This window comes from Gopherus evgoodei, chromosome 3 (assembly GCF_007399415.2).
Source record: "Gopherus evgoodei ecotype Sinaloan lineage chromosome 3, rGopEvg1_v1.p, whole genome shotgun sequence".
NCBI classification, from domain to species: Eukaryota; Metazoa; Chordata; order Testudines; family Testudinidae; genus Gopherus; species Gopherus evgoodei.
In genome coordinates this window covers 184540829-184558003 of record NC_044324.1, presented here as the reverse complement: position 1 = coordinate 184558003, position 17175 = coordinate 184540829, and the positions used below count along the sequence as shown (strand labels likewise).

General features: G+C 44.9%; 1 protein-coding gene across 1 annotated transcript in view; it reads right to left on the bottom strand.

Annotated features, from left to right (window-relative positions):
- MTA3 (metastasis associated 1 family member 3) overlaps window positions 1–17175 on the bottom strand; it is a 211571-nt gene that overhangs the window by 65622 nt on the left and 128774 nt on the right. Inside the window, exon 9 of the mRNA XM_030557652.1 lies at window positions 15420–15608. Coding sequence (XP_030413512.1) covers window positions 15420–15608 — 189 coding nt within the window. The remainder of the gene's footprint in view (window positions 1–15419; window positions 15609–17175) is intronic.

Below are 17175 nucleotides of genomic sequence, written 5' to 3'. Positions count from 1 at the left end.
GCCAGGAGAGATTCCTAGAAGTGGGTCTGAGCTGGCCCTGGGAGCGGTCCCTGCAGGGGAAGAGGAAGTCCTGTCCCTCACCAGCTTGGCCAGGACCAGCAGCTGGAGCCCAGCGTATGGTAGGAGCCCTCAGCCAGGGTGCCCAAAGTCCTGCCCCTCCGTGGCTCCAGGCCCAGCACTCCGGCGCTCGGGGGTTAAAATGGCCTTGGGCTAGCTGTGTGTGGGGGGTGGGGTGTCCCAGCAATGCAAGGTTTATTTTTAAAGTGCCCTTTGCCATTTTACAATGTTGGCATAAAGATGAAATCTCCCTTTAAAAACTGACTCGTGTATAAGAGGTTAAGTAAGAGGTTCTAATACATAATAGAAATCTTAATACTGTTTCAATTCAACGGTAAGCATCAGATTGTAAAATTTTCATCTCATACCTCTCTTAATTCCACTGCCCATTTTAACTGCCCTCTTCCAATGTTGGCCATATTTTTATACATATCAAATAATGAAACAAATCACAAATTATTTTCCAATTAATATTGTGTGTGTGTATGTAAATACACATTTCTCTTTTCAATGTTCTTCCAGCTTCTCTAGTAAATAATAAAATAAAATTAAAGAGATTTAAAAAATGCTGTTTCAAGAGAACTCCAAGCAATCCATGAAGGCGCACAGATTGACCTCAAAGGACCAGCTCTGCTGAGCCACCACCCAGTACTTGGGTCCATACCTTCTTGAGATATTACTGACAGAATTTACACATATTAGATGATGCAGCCACCGGGTGGTGGGTTCTCAGAGGGTCCTACCACAGTAGTCCCAAAGGAGAGGGGAAATGCACTCACTCCAGTAAATGTTGATCAGCCCTACCTTCCTATCATTTTAGTCTAGCCAATCCTAGCTTCTCACTGTTATTCGTTCCCTGAGTATGGTCACTGCTAGTTACACCCATCTGTTGATACTGGTGGCATCCACATCAACAAAAAGTACATTTCTCTAAACCTTACTAATAGTTTTTCATGATGCTGCAATACCAGTATGGACAGCCATTCAGAGCGTCCCAGTGGGCAACTGGGTTCATAGGATAACATAGGAAGCCACATCATTTCTACAGCTCTTGTTCTCAACTGAGGAAGCCTGCCCGGCATGCTGGGTGTGAAAACCCTGCATTCCAATTGGCTATTCGACTGACAGGTGAAGAGGACTCCCTATTTGTCCAGAAGAATGTAACCACTTATGGAAAACAATTAGGAGGCAAGATAAATGTGTTTTTCAGTGGCTGCATCTGCCACAGAAGTTGTAAACAGCTACAGAACTGTATATTTTCATTACCAAATTTTATTATGCATTGATCACAGGAAAGAAAAATTACCATCTGCAAACAGATGTGTGATGTTTATGTAAGAGGTAGATTGGCAGTGAGGCAGCAATGACACAAGGACATGCAGAGTTTATCTGCAATTTCACCAGCTGCCACAGGGTAAAGATAGAACCCCTGGTAAGTTTGAAAATGCTAAATTTGATTTTTAAATATTTGGCTTGGAAATGTACATGCATTTTTAAACCTCAAGTCACAGGTCCAAAATGTTAATGATTTAGAATCTTTACATTCTTTTTTTAAACAGCTTTTATTTTCACCCACCAAGACATTTGAGAAGCAAGAGTTATAAATCTCTGGGAAAAAACAGGGTTTACAATGAAAATGACAACAGACCCTTAAATTATAACAGCACTCAGGAAGTCACCACAACGAACGTCTTCACTCTCGGACCAGGGAAATAGTCATATTTTGGGAAACACAAGGTTCTGTTCTCTTCCTATTGTACTATCTTGAGGTGTGAAGAAATTCAAATGTACATTCAATCTAGTACATTTATATTCATTATAAGTTAAAGGTTCTCAGGAAAATAGGAGAACATCAAGAAATGAGGTCTTGATGAGAAATTGATGAGAAGATAGCAGCCTCACAAACTACTATTCAAACCTATATTGGAATGCTATAAAAACATCAGGAAAATAAAAATTAAATAGTATACAATTGAGACTTCATGGTCTGTTGAAAAGGTAAGGAAAATTCCTTTACTCTAATTAATTTACCGTTATGAACTTGCTTACTAATATTAGTTCTTGTACACTTTGAATGTGTCAAGCACAATGCAATGCTAATTATTACTAACTACTGAACAGTAAATAAGGTTGCAAAATGCATTGCCTCTAAAAAGCCACACAGTATAAAAGAGTGGCGATTGCACCTGCCAAGTGTGGCAAATCCAGAACTATTCTGAAAGCAGTATACCTTCAAGATAAGACGGTTACTCACCTTTGTAACTGTTGTTCTTCGAGATGTGTTGCTCATATCCATTCCAGTTAGGTGTGTGCGCCGCGCATGCACATTCGTCGGAAAACTTTTACCCTAGCAACTCAGTGGGCCGGCAGGTCGCCCCCTAGAGTGGCGCCGTCATGGTGCTCGATATATACCCCTGCCGGCCCACCCGCTCCTCAGTTCCTTCTTGCCGGCTACTCCGACAGTGGGGAAGGAGGGCGGGTGTGGAATGGATATGAGCAACACATCTCAAAGAACAACAGTTACAAAGGTGAGTAACCGTCTTTTCTTCTTCGAGTGATTGCTCATATCCATTCCACTTTGGTGAATCCCAAGCCTTACATAGGCGGGGGGGTCGGAGTGAAATGTGGCAGAATGAAAACTGCTGAGCCAGAGGCTACAGCATCTCTTGACTGTTGAACCAGGGCATACTGCGAAGCAAAGGTATGGACCGAGGACCAATGGAGCTGCGCGACAGATCTCGTGGGTAGGAACACGAGCCAGCAAGGCGGCAGATGAAGCCTGAGCCCTGGTAGAATGCACGATGATGTGGCTTGGGGAAATATGAGCCAAATCATAACAAGTGTGGATGTACGCCATCACCCAAGATGAGATCCTCTGAGAGGAAAACAAGCAAGCCCTCCCTTTGGTCTGCTACCGTGACAGAGCTGGGGCACCTTACGAAATGGTTCTGTCAGCGCAATATAAATGCAAGCACTCCACAGATGTCCAGGGAGTGCAATTGTTGCGCCCATTGCGTTGAGCTGTGGGTAACATGAAAGGCCGAAACCACCTTAGGGAGGAAAGCTGGGTGCGGTCATAACTGCACCTTGTCTTTGTGAAACCTAGTGTACGGCGGAACCACCGTAAGAGCTCTGAGCTTGGAGACCCGTCTGGCCGATGTAACAGCTACGAGGAAAGTTGTCGTCCAAGACAGGTATAGCAGAGGGCCTGTCGCGAACGGCTCGAATGGGGGAGACATAAGTCTGGTTAAAACTAGGTTGAGGTCCCAGGTTGGGGCTGGGCGGCCCACCCGAGGGTGCAAGTGCTCCAAGCCCTTGAGGGACCTCGAACCCATAGAGTGTGAGAACACGGAACGTCCACCTTAGCCTGGCTGGAAGGTAGAGATGGCTGCCGAGTGTACCCTCAGCGATGATACCGCCAGGTCCTGCCGCTGAAGGCCAGAGGCAGGCCAAATAGAGGGGATCGAGACCTCAGTAGGAGCAAGATCGAGCGTATTGCAGCTGTAGAAGAAACGCTTCCACTCGGCCCGGTACATTGACCAGGTGGAAAGCTTCCTGTCACCCCGGATCAGTTACGCAGCAGCCATACCATGAGGCGAAGAGGCTGCAGGTCCGGGTGACGAAGCCTGTCGTTGCCCTGAGTGATGAGGTCTGGGTGGGGTGGCTGGGTAATTGGGTCGGTTATTGACAGGTCGAGCAACATGGTATATCAGTGCTGCCTGGACCACTCTGGAGTGATCATGATGATGCGCGCTCTGCCCCTGCGGAGTTTGAGCAGGACCTAATGAACCAGTGGAACAGTGGGAAGGCATAAAGGAGTTGGCCTTTCCATGGCATCAGGAATGTGTCCAAGATCGATTCCGAGGAGAGACCTTGGAAGGAGCAGAACATCTGGCATTTTCTGCTCTCGCGGTGAGCGAACAGGTCTATGTGAGGAAACATCTCCACTTCTGGAAAGCAGAACGCCTCAAATGGGGCAGAGTGATCACTCGTAAGATAGGAAAGACCTGCTGAGTCAAAGCGCCAAGACGTTCCGAACGCCCGGGAGAAAGGACGTCACCAGCTCCATCGAGTGGGCCATGCAAAAGTCCCAGAAATGGATGGCCTCCTGACAAAAGGGGGGAGGACCATGTCCCTCCCTGGTTATTTATGAAGCACATGGCCGTTGTGTTGGCTGTAAACACCGAGATACCACGGCCTCGCAGCTGCCGCTGGAACCCCTGGCACGCCAGGTGGACTACTCTCATTTTTGGGGCATTGATGTGGAATGCTAGCTCCCGAGAAGACCAAAGGCCTTAAGCTCGGAGGTGACCATGAGCACTCGAGCAGAGAGATGACGCGTCCGTCGTCAGGGGCAGTGAGGGCTGGGGCGGATGGAACCACATCCCTGCCCACACCAGGGAGGGAGTTAGCCACCACTCTAGGGAGCTTAAGGTGCTCGAGGGAACGGTGACTACCATGACCATTGGCTCCCTGTCCGGGTGGTACGCCGAGGTGAGCCGGACTTGGAGAGGACGGAGGCGGAGCTTGGCGTGTTTGGTTACAAACTTGCGGGCAGCCATGGACCCAGGAGACTGAGACAAGTACGAGCCGAGGTCGTTGGGAAAGCCTGCAGACCTCGGATGATTGTTGCCATCGCCTAAAACCGCAGTTTTGATAAGCAGGCTCCGGCTAGGTTGGAGACCAGGATAGCCCCTAGGAAGTCCAACCTCTGCGTGGGAACCAGAGTGGATTGCTCTATAGTAGTCATCAGGCCTAGACCTGTGAATAAGACCGTGACGATGCCCACGTGCTGCGTGGTTTGTGTCTCGGAGTCTCCTCGGATAAGCGAATCATCCAGATACGGAAAAACGCATATCCGACATCAGCGAAGGTAGGCGGCGACTATGGCCATAAACCAGAAGTACTGACGGTTGGCTAGAAAGCGGAGGTATCTCCTGTGCGGAGGGAAGATGGCGTTGCGAAAGTACGCGTCCTTCATATCGAGGGCAGCATAGCAGCCCCCAGGAGGCAAGGATGGAATAATGGTTCCCAGGGATACCATGCGGAACTTCAACCTTATCCTAAACTGGTTGAGTCCGTGCAGGACTAGGAAGGTCTGAGACCTCTGTTCGAGTGGGGGACTAGGGCATAACGGGAGTAAACCCCCTTGCCCCTTTCGTCAGTTGGCGTCTGCACCTCTTGTACGAGGAATTGCTCGTGAGAGGGGTCCCTGAAGGGGGACAGGGCTGGAACAAATTAGAGGTGGTACCTATGCTCCACCGTGCGCAGGACCCAGCGATCTGAAATTAACTGGGGCCACGCCAGGAGAAAGCGGGATTGGGATCCCGGCCTGTGACTGGTACACCGCGCTCAGGCGCACCTTGGAAGGTTCGTCTTTGGTCCCAGTGGTAATTGCGAGGGACCTTGACCTTGGCTCTTTACGGGTCCTGACGTTCGTCTGCGACCACCTTGGCCTCGCCGTTTGCCAAAGTCCTGTCTCTGGCTAGGCACAGAGTATGGCGGCTGGGGACAGAAAGGCCTGCGTTTGGTCGCTGGCATATGCATGCTGAGAGAGCGCATTAGGACCCTATTGTCCATCAGGCTTCGCAGCCTGGGGCTGTCTTTGCTGCGAAGAGGCCTTTACCAACAAAGGGTAAATCCTGAATGGCATACTGCAGCTCCGGCCGGAGGTTTGAAACCTGAAGCCATGAGATGCACCTCATGGCGACACCAAAGGCCAGAGTCCTGGCTGCTGAGTCTGCTGCGTCCAACGAGGCCTGGAGGGATGCTCTGGGTACCTTTTTCCCCCGTCCTCCAAGATGGCAGCGAACTCTTGGCGGGAGTTTTGAGGGAGAAACTCCATAAACTAAACTACCTTCACTCAGGTGCTATAATTATAGCAGCTAAGCAAGGCTTGTTGCTTTGCTACCCAGAGCTGCAGGGCCTCTGCAGAGTACACCTGGCGGCCAAGTAGGTTCATTCGCCAAGCCTCCTTCGGTTTCAGGGCTAGCGCCCGCTGGCCATGCCAATACCTCTCCTTAACAGACTGAAAGACTAGTGAGCAGAGAGGAGAGCGGACAGATGAGTAGTCGTACCCCTTAGAGGGCCCCATACCGGGTCCTCTACCTTTGGGACCTCCTCCACCTCAGGCTGTCGGGGGGCGTATCAGAATCGTGGTCCTGAGCATAAGATCTGCGCATGTGGGATGACACGGATGCATGTCTGGATGGCCATGGAGGTACTAAAAGAAGGCACGGGCAGAGTCTCTGACTCTATCGGACCTTGCCCAACTCGGCACCGGGGACCGGCACCGGGAGGCGTACTGGTACCTGGAACAAGATCCAGACCTGCAACCAGAATGGTGCCGGGAGGTCGACCGAGATCTCGAGGCTCGGGGAGAGGCTACAGGAGTCACGGTACCTGTCGTGGTGCCGGGAGTCGGAACGGTGCCGATAGCGGGTCGGCGAACGGGATACCGACCGGTGCGGCGAGTGCGACCAGTACCGATGAGGAAAACAGCACCGGGACTGCAAGTGGTGTCGGGTGTGCCGACGGGACCTGGAGTGTCTGCGGGACCATGATCATGAACGGTGCCGCTCTGCTGTGCTGACAGAGGACGGTCATATGAAGAGACTGTATTACCCGCACCGGCAGTGCCGGGGTCAGGCAGCATCAACTCTGTCATGGCAATGAGATCCCTCGCCGTTGGTAATGTCTCCGGCGTGGAGGGAACAGCAGGCTCAACCACAGTGCATACTGGGGAGCTGTCAGGCACCGGATTCGACGGCCCTTGTGGGGCCGGGATCGATGGTACCGACGTCGTCAGTGCCTCGGCAGGTGTCGGTGCCGGGCGATCCAACTTAGACAAGCTCTCTGGCTGTGGTGCAGTTGGCACGGAAGCAGCAGGAGCAGTAAGCTCAACCACGGCGCGTGCCGGGGAGCCGTCAGGCACCGGATTCTACGGCCCTTGTGGGACCGGGATCGACGGTGCCGACGTCGTCGATGCCTCAGCAAGTGTCGGTGCCGGGCGATCCGACTTAGACGAGCTCTCTGGCTGCGGTGCAGTTGGCCCAGAAGCAGTGGGAGCAGTAAGCTCTACCACGGCGCGTGCCGGGGAGCTGTCAGGCACTGGATTCAATGGCCCTGGGGGACTGGAATCGACGGTGCCGATGTCATCGGTGCCTCTGCAGGTGTCGGTGCTGGGCAATCCGACTTAGACGAGCTCTCTGGCTGCGATGCAGGTGGCACGGAAGCAGCAGGAGCAGGGGGCTCAACCACGGCGCGTGCCGGGGAGCCGTCAGGCACCAGCAGGAATCGTAGGCTTTCTCAACCTCGGAGGAAGGGAGCGGTGCCGAGTCGACTTCGGTGCCGGCGACGGCCGGTGCCGAAAGGCCTTGGCAGTACCGGCAGAGTCCGGTGCCGAGGAGGCGCTTCTGCCAGCCGCTTGATCATCGCTCGGCGCCAAAGGTGGAGGGGTAAGTGAAAGTCCCGCTCCTTTTTGTTCTCGGCTTAAAAGCCTTGCAAATGGGGCACTTAGCTGTCAAGTGTGATTCCCTGAGGCACTTCAAACAGGAGTCGTGTGGATCTCCCTTCGGCATCGGCTTCTGGCAGGCCGAGCCCATTTTAAAACCCAGTGAGCCGTGCATGGGCTCCGGCACCGGGTTCATGAAAGGGGCTACTTCCTGAACCCCGCTAACTATTACTAAACTAACTATGTTAGCAAAGAAAAAACGTATAACTATACAAATATATATATAAAAGGATTATAACTGCATAACTATATACGAGAACTACGAGTAGCTAGGGAAGTGGAGGTCAGCTAAGCCGTGCTCCACTGTTCCAACGACCGACACGGGCGGTAAGAAGGAACTGAGGAGCGGGTGGGCCGGCAGGGGTATATATCGAGCACCATGACGGCGCCACTCTAGGGGGCGACCTGCCGGCCCACTGAGTTGCTAGGGTAAAAGTTTTCCGACGAATGTGCACGCGCGGCGCACACACCTAACTGGAATGGATATGAGCAATCACTCGAAGAAGAAGTAATAATTCAAGCTGTCATTAAGTTAATTATGATACTTATTGAGTGTCACAACCAACCTCTTTTTGTCACAGCAGGTAATCAAGGATTACCTATACCACATGATCAGCATGTCTAAATTGACTTCTTAGAACAGAGCCACAGATTTTCCTTTGATATTAATGTAACTTTATTACATCACCTTTGAGTTAAAATAAATAAGCACACAGGGATTCTTAGTCACAGTTCATCAGGTAAGTATTACTTTATTTAACATTAAGGATTAAGTCTTGCAACAGATTCTTTTGGAATATGACATCTATATTTCTAACTCAAGTTTTGTTTGTTTGTTTGTTTTTTAAAAAGATCTCTCTCCTTTTTTTAAGACTATACTGTTAAAAAAACAGCAAGTCTGACTACACAAAACTATTTCAGGGAGTGGTTGGTAGGGGTTTGTAGGATGCAGCTATGTGAAAAACCTTACCTGGAGTCCATAAACTTTGAGAAGAGGGAATAATGTTCATGAACACATCAAGCCTGAGACTGAATGAGTTCAAGGTTTGATGGAAACATTTAGCACTTCTAAAAACTTACTAGCGTAAACATTTTTGTCTATGGTTTTCATTGCTTACCTCTAGCTCTTCTGTGGTTAATAGGTATTTAACAAATTTTTCTAGTAAGCCTATTAATTGACACTACAAAAGCTGCCCAGGAAATAAGTTCAGTTTATACTATTTTTATATATTTTTCTTATTTTTAACTTCTAAAAATAGTGCATGTGAATAACTTTGGAAAAACTTATGAAATCAGTTCCTTTATCTTCATATAAAAACAAAATCAGAGTCCACTGAGTGTCAGAAGCCTTTACATGACTGAAAGCCTCTCATCATAAATCTTACTGACTAATGCTACAGGAATAGCTACGTGAAAGAAGTGCTCTTCTAAGGATACTCTAAGGTGACAGGCTGCTTTTCTAAAAGTAGAGAACATAACTGAGGGTAAGAGGAAATTCCACTCTGCTGTGCTCCTGCCAGGTTTTACTCTCTGAGTCAGTATTAATATGCTTTCAACTGAGCCCAACAATGATTTTCATTCTCTGTTTACCGTCATTTAAACAAGAACAAAGTCTCTTTCGCCTTTTTTCATTCTTTGGTCCCTCTGAAGCATTTTTAAAAGTTTTCAGTAGGCCATTTTACATTTCCAGCATTTTGTGCATCATGGATCAGAAGTGATTTCTGCAATGTTCTAATGCATTAATGGGAGTGGTCAATTATGCAGGTAAAAACAGAATTTAACTAATGTAACACCATATAACTAGACTTGGAAGGATTAGATTTTAATGGTAAATGATGGTAAAAACTGATTTCACTGTACACACAGAAACTGACTAAAAATTATTTTCATTGATGATAATCAAAACTTAAAGACAGATAAAGTAAGAAAAATGCTTCTTGAGAACTTATTAGCATTTGATTTAAGGATATATCCTTTGTATATTTTGACATGTGATCCTGACAATTTATGTTTTAACTTTTTGAATCTCAATATCTACTGCCATAGAATAATTATTGTCCGAACCATAATTTCCTGCAACTGTGAAAATATAAATTAATAAAAGTAAAAAGATGCTTACAAATAAACAGTGATATTATATGTTAAAATAATAATAATTAAAAATAAAATTCTGCCATGCCTAAAATGAACACTGAGAATAAAAGAATAATGTAGGAATCCCCAACAATAAAGTTTACATTTATTTGGCCACAGTTTACATTAAGATTCTATTTATAAAGGGTTAATACATGTTAACAGATGTTTTAGGTATGAGTTGTAGTGTCACAGATGGTTGGTAAGCACAACAGCAGTGTTATAAACTGTAATAAGCAACTATTGAGCTGAACTCTATAACAACTGAGGAACCATGTATTAACACATCTATTAACCATTGTGACAAAGTTCCTCCAACACAATCAGGCTTGATCACTGACTGTGGGACTCTTTGATGACACCGAGCTCCAACATCCTTTTCACCTCTGCTTTGATCTCCTCCCTTTTTGCCGCTGGGACCCGATAGGGCCTTAAAGTTACCTTTGCCTCAGGGTCTGTGAAAATGTGGTGATATGCTTCGGTGGTCCAACCTGGTTTGGTTGAAAACATGTCCTGGTATCGGTTGACCATCTCAGTTACTTCCTTCTTCTGGTTTGGTGTCAGACCAGTGGATATCCTGATCTGCTCCTGCATGTTATTTCCTTGGAATGGGGTCTCTTGGGCCACTACACATGCCTCGTTGGTGCCAAGGCTTTAAGAGATTAACGTGATAAATTTGTTCTTGTTTCCGGTGTCCTGGCTGCCGTACCTTGTAGATTACTTCCCCCACAGGTTCAACCACCTCATATGGCCCCTGCCATTGGGCCAAAAGCTTGCTCTCTGCTGTGGGTACCAACACCATCACCTGATCCCCTGGTTGGAACTGTCGGACTTTTGCCTGGCAATTGTAATGGGTTTGCTGGGCCTCCTGCGCCTTTTCCAAATGTTCCCATACAATAGGGATGACCCGGGCTATCTGTTCTCGCATCTGCAACACATGGTCAATTATATTTCTCCCCTCATTGGGTCCCTCTTCCCAGATTTCTTTTGCGATATCTAGTATGCCACGGGGGTGGCATCCATATAATAACTCAAAGGGGGAAAACCCAGTTGAGGCCTGAGGTACCTCCCGGATTGCAAACATAAGGTAGGGGAGTAGGGTGTCCCAGTCCTTCCCATCCTGACTTACCACTTTCCTTATCTTAGCCTTGAGGGTTTGGTTAAACCTTTCTACCAGCCCATCGGTCTGCAGATGATAGACTGAAGTTCTCAGGGTATGTATATGGAGCAGCGTACCAAGGTCCTTCATTAGCTTCAACGTAAAGGGGGTATCTTGGTCTTTTAATATCTCCTTTGGTAGCCCCACTTGGGCAAAGATCCCCACCAACTTCTTATCTATCGTTTTAGAGGCCGTGTTCTGCAGGGGGACGGCTTCTAGGTAGCAAGTAGCATAATCCAGAACTACAAGTATATATTGGTGGCCCCAGACTGTCTTCTCCAGGGGTCCCACTAGGCCCACGGCTATTTGCTCGAAGGGGACCTCTATGATGGGAAGGGGTACTAAAAGTGCCCTTAGGTGGGGACAGGGACTGTGCAGCTGACACTCCGGGCAGGATGCACAGTACCTTCGCACTTCTTCATGTATTCTGGGCCAGAAGAATCATCGCAGGACCCATGCCAGGGTCTTTTCTATCCCCAAATGCCCCCCAAAAAGATGACTGTGGGCAAGACTTAATACAGCATTCTGGTGTTTTTGAGGTACTAGGATCTGTTGTACCTTCTGCCCCTGTACTGGTGGATTTGTTCACGTCAAGAGATCTTCCCCTCTCGTGGAACCCACAGTCTGGGTCAACTTCTCCTGTGTCTGATCAGGAGTTGGGAGGTTTGGCGGGAACTCGGGCGCGCCCTCTAATCCGGGTTCCAGCCCAGGGCCCTGTGGATTGCAGCTGTCGATAGTGCCTCCTGTAACAGCTGCATGACAGCTACAGCTCCCTGGGCTACTCCCCCATGGGTCTCCTCCAAACACCTTCTTTATCCTCGCCACAGACCTTACTCCTGGTGTCTGATAATGCTTGTACTACTCAGCCCTCCAGCAGCACACCCTCTCACTCCCAGCTCCTTGCGCCTCTTGCTTCCAGTTCCTCACACGCGCACCACAAACTGAAGTGAGCTCCTTTTTAAACCCAGGTGCCCTCATTAGCCTGCCTTAATTGACTCTAGAAAGCTCCTGATTCTTCTGGAACCTTCCCTTACCCAGGGAAAGGGGACCTACTTAACCTGAAGCTAATATATCTACCTTCTATCACTGTCCTGTAGCCATCTGGCCTGATCCTGTCATACCATTTATTAACTCGTTATAAATGGAAACTTAATACAAAGTGTAGCCCCTTATTTTTCATTGCCAGTATCACAAAAATTTTCTTAAATGTAACTAGTTTTAACTTATTAACAGAACTGCTTCTTATACGATGTAATTTTCTGCCAGGAGTATGAACTGAATTCAATGGACATTTTCTTCCTTGCCGTTGGATTCTCTGCCGCTTGAGGTCTTCAAACCAATTTTGAGGATTTCAATAACTCAGTCCTGGGTTAGGGGTTGTTATAAAAGTGGATGGGTAGGGTTCTGTGGCATGCTTTGTGCAGGAGGTCAGACTAGATGATCATATTGGTCCCTTCTGATCTATGAGTCTATGAGTCTATGTAGCAACACATTCACATCTGTCCAGCTCTTCAGAAGCTCTTCAGAGACACTATATCCTTTTCTTCTTGTCAATATTCACCTCTATTTATTTTAGAACTGTGAAAATGACCTGACAACATGGAAGTCGTCTTTCCATGTACAGCATTGGCAGTGGAAGTACAAACTTCCTCACATTACCCCACATGCCTGTTTTAGAGGGGCTTCAAGCAGAGCTGGACAAATAACTGATTTTTTGGTTTGGTGACCAAACCAGAAAAAACGTTATGTTTGGTTGAGAAATACATTTTATTGGTACAAAATTAAACCTTTCATTTTTGGGTGGTTTTTTTATCTTTCTTCCTTCTCCATCACTTTTTTTTTAAGGGAAAGCTACATTTCTAAATGAAATGTCATTTCAAAACAAAGAGTCAAAAATGTTTCAGCTTTTCTGGAATTTCCCCCCCCATTTTTTTCTTGAGTCAAAAATACTTGCCAAATTCAACCTGAATTGATGAACAGTTTTGGGCTAATAAGCTATTTGAAAAAAAACTGGCCAGCTCTAGCTCAAACATCATGTACACTTAATACTTGGTCTCCTTGAAGAGATTGCTAATAAAGGTGCTAGTTGGTAAAATATATGATGTGGGAGCAAAGAATGCTGGACATCCATCCGCAACGAACTGAACGAACTGAGATCTCATAACAGAAACTTAAGGACCGTGAAACCTGCATGGACAAAGGCACCTTATTCATATGCTTCAATTATAACTAAATTATAGGGCTGTCAAGCGATTAAAAACAGTAATCGCAATTAATCACACTGTTTTACAATAACAGAAAACTATTTATTTAAATATTATTGGATGTTTTCTACATTTTCAAATATATTGATTTCAGTTACAACACAGAAAACAAAGTACACAGTGCTCACCTTACGTTTATTTTTTATTACAAGTATTTGCACTGTAAAAAAACAAAAGAAATAGTATTCAGTTCACCTAATACAAGTATTGTAGTGTAATCTCTTTATCATGAAAGTTGAACTTACAAATGTAGAATTATGAACAAAAAATAACTGCATTCAAAAATAAAACAATGTAAAATTTAAGAGCCTTCAAGCCCACTCAGTCCTACTTCTTGTTCAGACAAACAAGGTTGTTTACATTTGCAGGAGATAATGCTGCCCGCTTCTTGTTTACAATGTCACCTGAAAGTGAGAACTGGCGTTTGCATGGCACTTTTGTAGCTGGCGTCGCAAGATATTTACATGCCAGATGTGCTAAAGATTCATATGTCCCTTCATGCTTCATCCACCATTCCAGAGGACATGCATCCATGCTGATGATGGGTTCTGCTCGATAACAATCCAAAGCAGTGTGGACCGACACATGTTCATTTTATTTAGCTGAGTCAGATGCCACCAGCAGAAAACCGATTTTTATTTTTGGTGGTTCGGGTACTATAGTTTCCGCACTGGAGTGTTGCTCTTTTAAGACTTCTGAATGCATGCTCCACACACCGTCCCTCTCAGATTTTGGAAGGCACTTCAAATTCTTAAACCTTGGGTCAAGTGCTGTAGCTATATTCAGAAATCTCACATCGGTATCTTCTTTGCGTTTTGTGAAATCTGCAGTGAAAGTGTTCTTAAAATGAACAACATGTGCTGGGATATCACCCGAGACTGCTATAATGTAAAATATATGGCCGAATGCGAGTAAAACAGAGGAGGGGACATACAATTCTCTCCCAAGGAGTTCAGTCACAAATTTAATTAATGCATTATTTTTTAACAAGTGTCGTCAGCATGGAAGCATGTCCTCTGGAATGGTGGCCGAAGCATGAAGGGGCATATGAATGCTTAGCATATCTGGCATGCAGATATCTTGCAATGCCAGCTACAAAAGTGCCATGAAAATGCTTGTTCTCACTTTATGATGACATTGTAAATAAGAAGAGGGCAGCATTATTTCCTGTAAATGTGAACAAACTTGTTTGTCTTAGCAATTGGCTGAACAAGAAGTAGGACTGGGTGGACTTGTAGGCTCTGAAGTTTTACATTGTTTTGTTTTTGAGTGCACAGTTATGTAACAAAAAAGAATCTGCATTTGTAAGTTGCACTATCACAACAAAGAGATTGCACTACAATACTTGGAGGGGGTGAACTGAAAAATACTATATTTTTTTCATCATTTTTACAGTGCAAATATTTGTAATAAAAATAAGATACTCTGATTTAAATTACAACACAGAAAACAATATATATGAAAATGTAGAAAAACAGAAAATATTTAATAAATTTCAATTGGTATTCTACTGTTTTACAGTGCGATTAAAATTGCGATTAATTGCAATTAATTTTTTTAATCGTGATTAATTTTTTTTTAGTTAATCTCGGGAGTTAACTGTGATTATTCAACAGCCCTACTAAATTCCTTTGTTTTGCATGTATCTTAACCTTTTCGCAGCCACAATGCAACATGACTAACCTTGTGGTAGATGAGGAACAAGCCCACTCCCCCACCCCACCCCCCAAAAAAGGAAAGAGTTGCAAGCAAATTACCAATCACTCAGGCAGTCCGTGATTGGTATCAACTCCATCCCATTACTCTGCATTAGGACACAGCAAATGAAGGCTTTGCTGTCCAAAACTGCAATACTTCAGAAGCAGACATAGTAGAGTTGGGAATGATGAATGTTTCCTTCACCCTCCACAAGTACCAAATGCCTAATGTATCAGAATAGCTTAATAGGAGCATTTTTAAAAAACTGTCTGAGTAAAGATTTCCCACACTGCTAAACATGGAAGGAAACAGTGGGATTTTAAATGCCCTTAGGGGACTTAGAACTGCCACTGAATTTCAGTGGAATCTGGGCACCCAATTTTCTTACAGGATCCTGAGAAAATCCCAGTCAAAATACATTAGAGTTTAGCTTTCCAAGATATATCACTAAACAAGAAAATATTTATCTATTTGGCAGCACAAAAGCATCTCCTTCTTAAGCTAATCACCCAGATCAATGGAAAACAATTACAGCTCTCATGGCCAAAACACATTTAAACATGGGAAGATAAAAGTGCATTAGTTCTGTACTCACAAAGTCTTGTCGTATGTCATTGAAGTCTTTGCCATATTTTTCCAAAGCCTCTTCAAATAAACTAGCTTCTGATGCTGACCATTCTTCCATTTCATCTCTGCATAGAACTGGTCCTCCAAGTGGTACCAGAACACTAATGGCACTGCTCAAATCATAGCTGTGCTTATGTAATGTATCCATTGCATGGAACTAAGAAGAAAGAAAGAAAAAGAATTAAATTGGTGAATTAAAGAGTTGTCAGCCAGGATCGCAACTACTAAAAGTATTATATTCTATATGCTGGGAAACATGCCTTAACTTATAATAAATTTAGAGTTTATCCTGTTAAGTGTTGTCTGACAGAAGAATACCTGCACTGTACTTGATATGGGGAAGGAAATGCTATAATATTTGTTAAAAGCTACAGTATTTAATAAATTGTCTATACATTAGCACACATTCTTCAGCAGTTCCACTGAGGATCTAACAATTTTGTTTTTCAGTGACCAAAGATTATAGATAATGCTAAACCAGAGATGCAAAATTCTCCTTGTCCAAGAAGTCTCATTTTTTTTTTTTGGACAGCTGAGGTAATTATCATTAGTTTTTTTTTCATTATCAAAATCATAGTGAAGTATATGAGAAGATTTTGTCCCTGGTATCTGACATTGTTAATGAAAAATTATGCGGGGCTGCACTAAACATTGTGAGCGCTTTTGTTAGTAAAAAGAAGAATACGGAGGCAACTGAATAGATAACTGCAATCTTCACTCAGATGGTCTCAAAAAATTGTTGTATCCTGACATCACTAATAAGTGATGAGGAAGATGAGTAAAGAAATAAACAAATGTGTCACAGATGCTCTTCACAGAAGCTGTGCAATCAATAGTCTTTCCGACTCTGAGTCCCATATGCACATGATCTCCAGGACCTTAAACCCATTGCTGTGGAGGCAGCTGTACAGGTGCTGAAGGTGTAAAGACTCACTCTAAAACCACAGCTGCTATTTCTTAGGACAAATTTGTCAGACAGAACCTCAAGAAGGAATGTAGGGGCCACATTTATTAAAATCGAAGTGCAGAAGAATATTTCCTCTTTCAAGAGAAAAGACTGCTAAATATGAACACAGCAGAGCAGCGTTAGTTCTGTAGTAGCTTCTAGGACCACACTGCAGCCATCATGGACCTCAGCACTTAAACTGGTAGTCATCTCAGGGAATGCACCAGTGAGAGCTTGAGTGTTTGAAGCAGAGAGGACTGGTGTGCTTACACGCTGATGTGAATTTGTAAAAAAACAAAGGTTTTAATGCAAAAGTCATTGTTTGGCCCTCACTGCTATCAAGGAGGGAGGTTTAAATGAATATCTTTTTCACCTTCTTCTATGTAACCTCAAAGCTTATCTCCATGGAAGTTTCCATAATAGGCTGGAATGAATTGCTTGGATTTTAAATTAGCAATAATTCTGAAAATAACAGAGATCATTGACTATTTAAGCTATTTTCAGTTATTTATCTACATCAAACAAGATTCAGTTTGTTCATATTTTTTCAAAATACTTTTAATTTTTTTGTAAAGGTTCTTAGCTGAAAGTGAGATGTATGCTTATCAATTGTCCTGCCCATCTTCCCCTCACAAATGCTTCTTTCTAGACAACTCTGTATTAGAACTGGTATAATTCTCAGCTTACAAATGAAGGATGACATCTTTAGGCAGCAATGTGATCTAGTGGGTAGGGCACTGAACTGGGACACAGATGGCTTAGGTTCTATTCCCAGCTG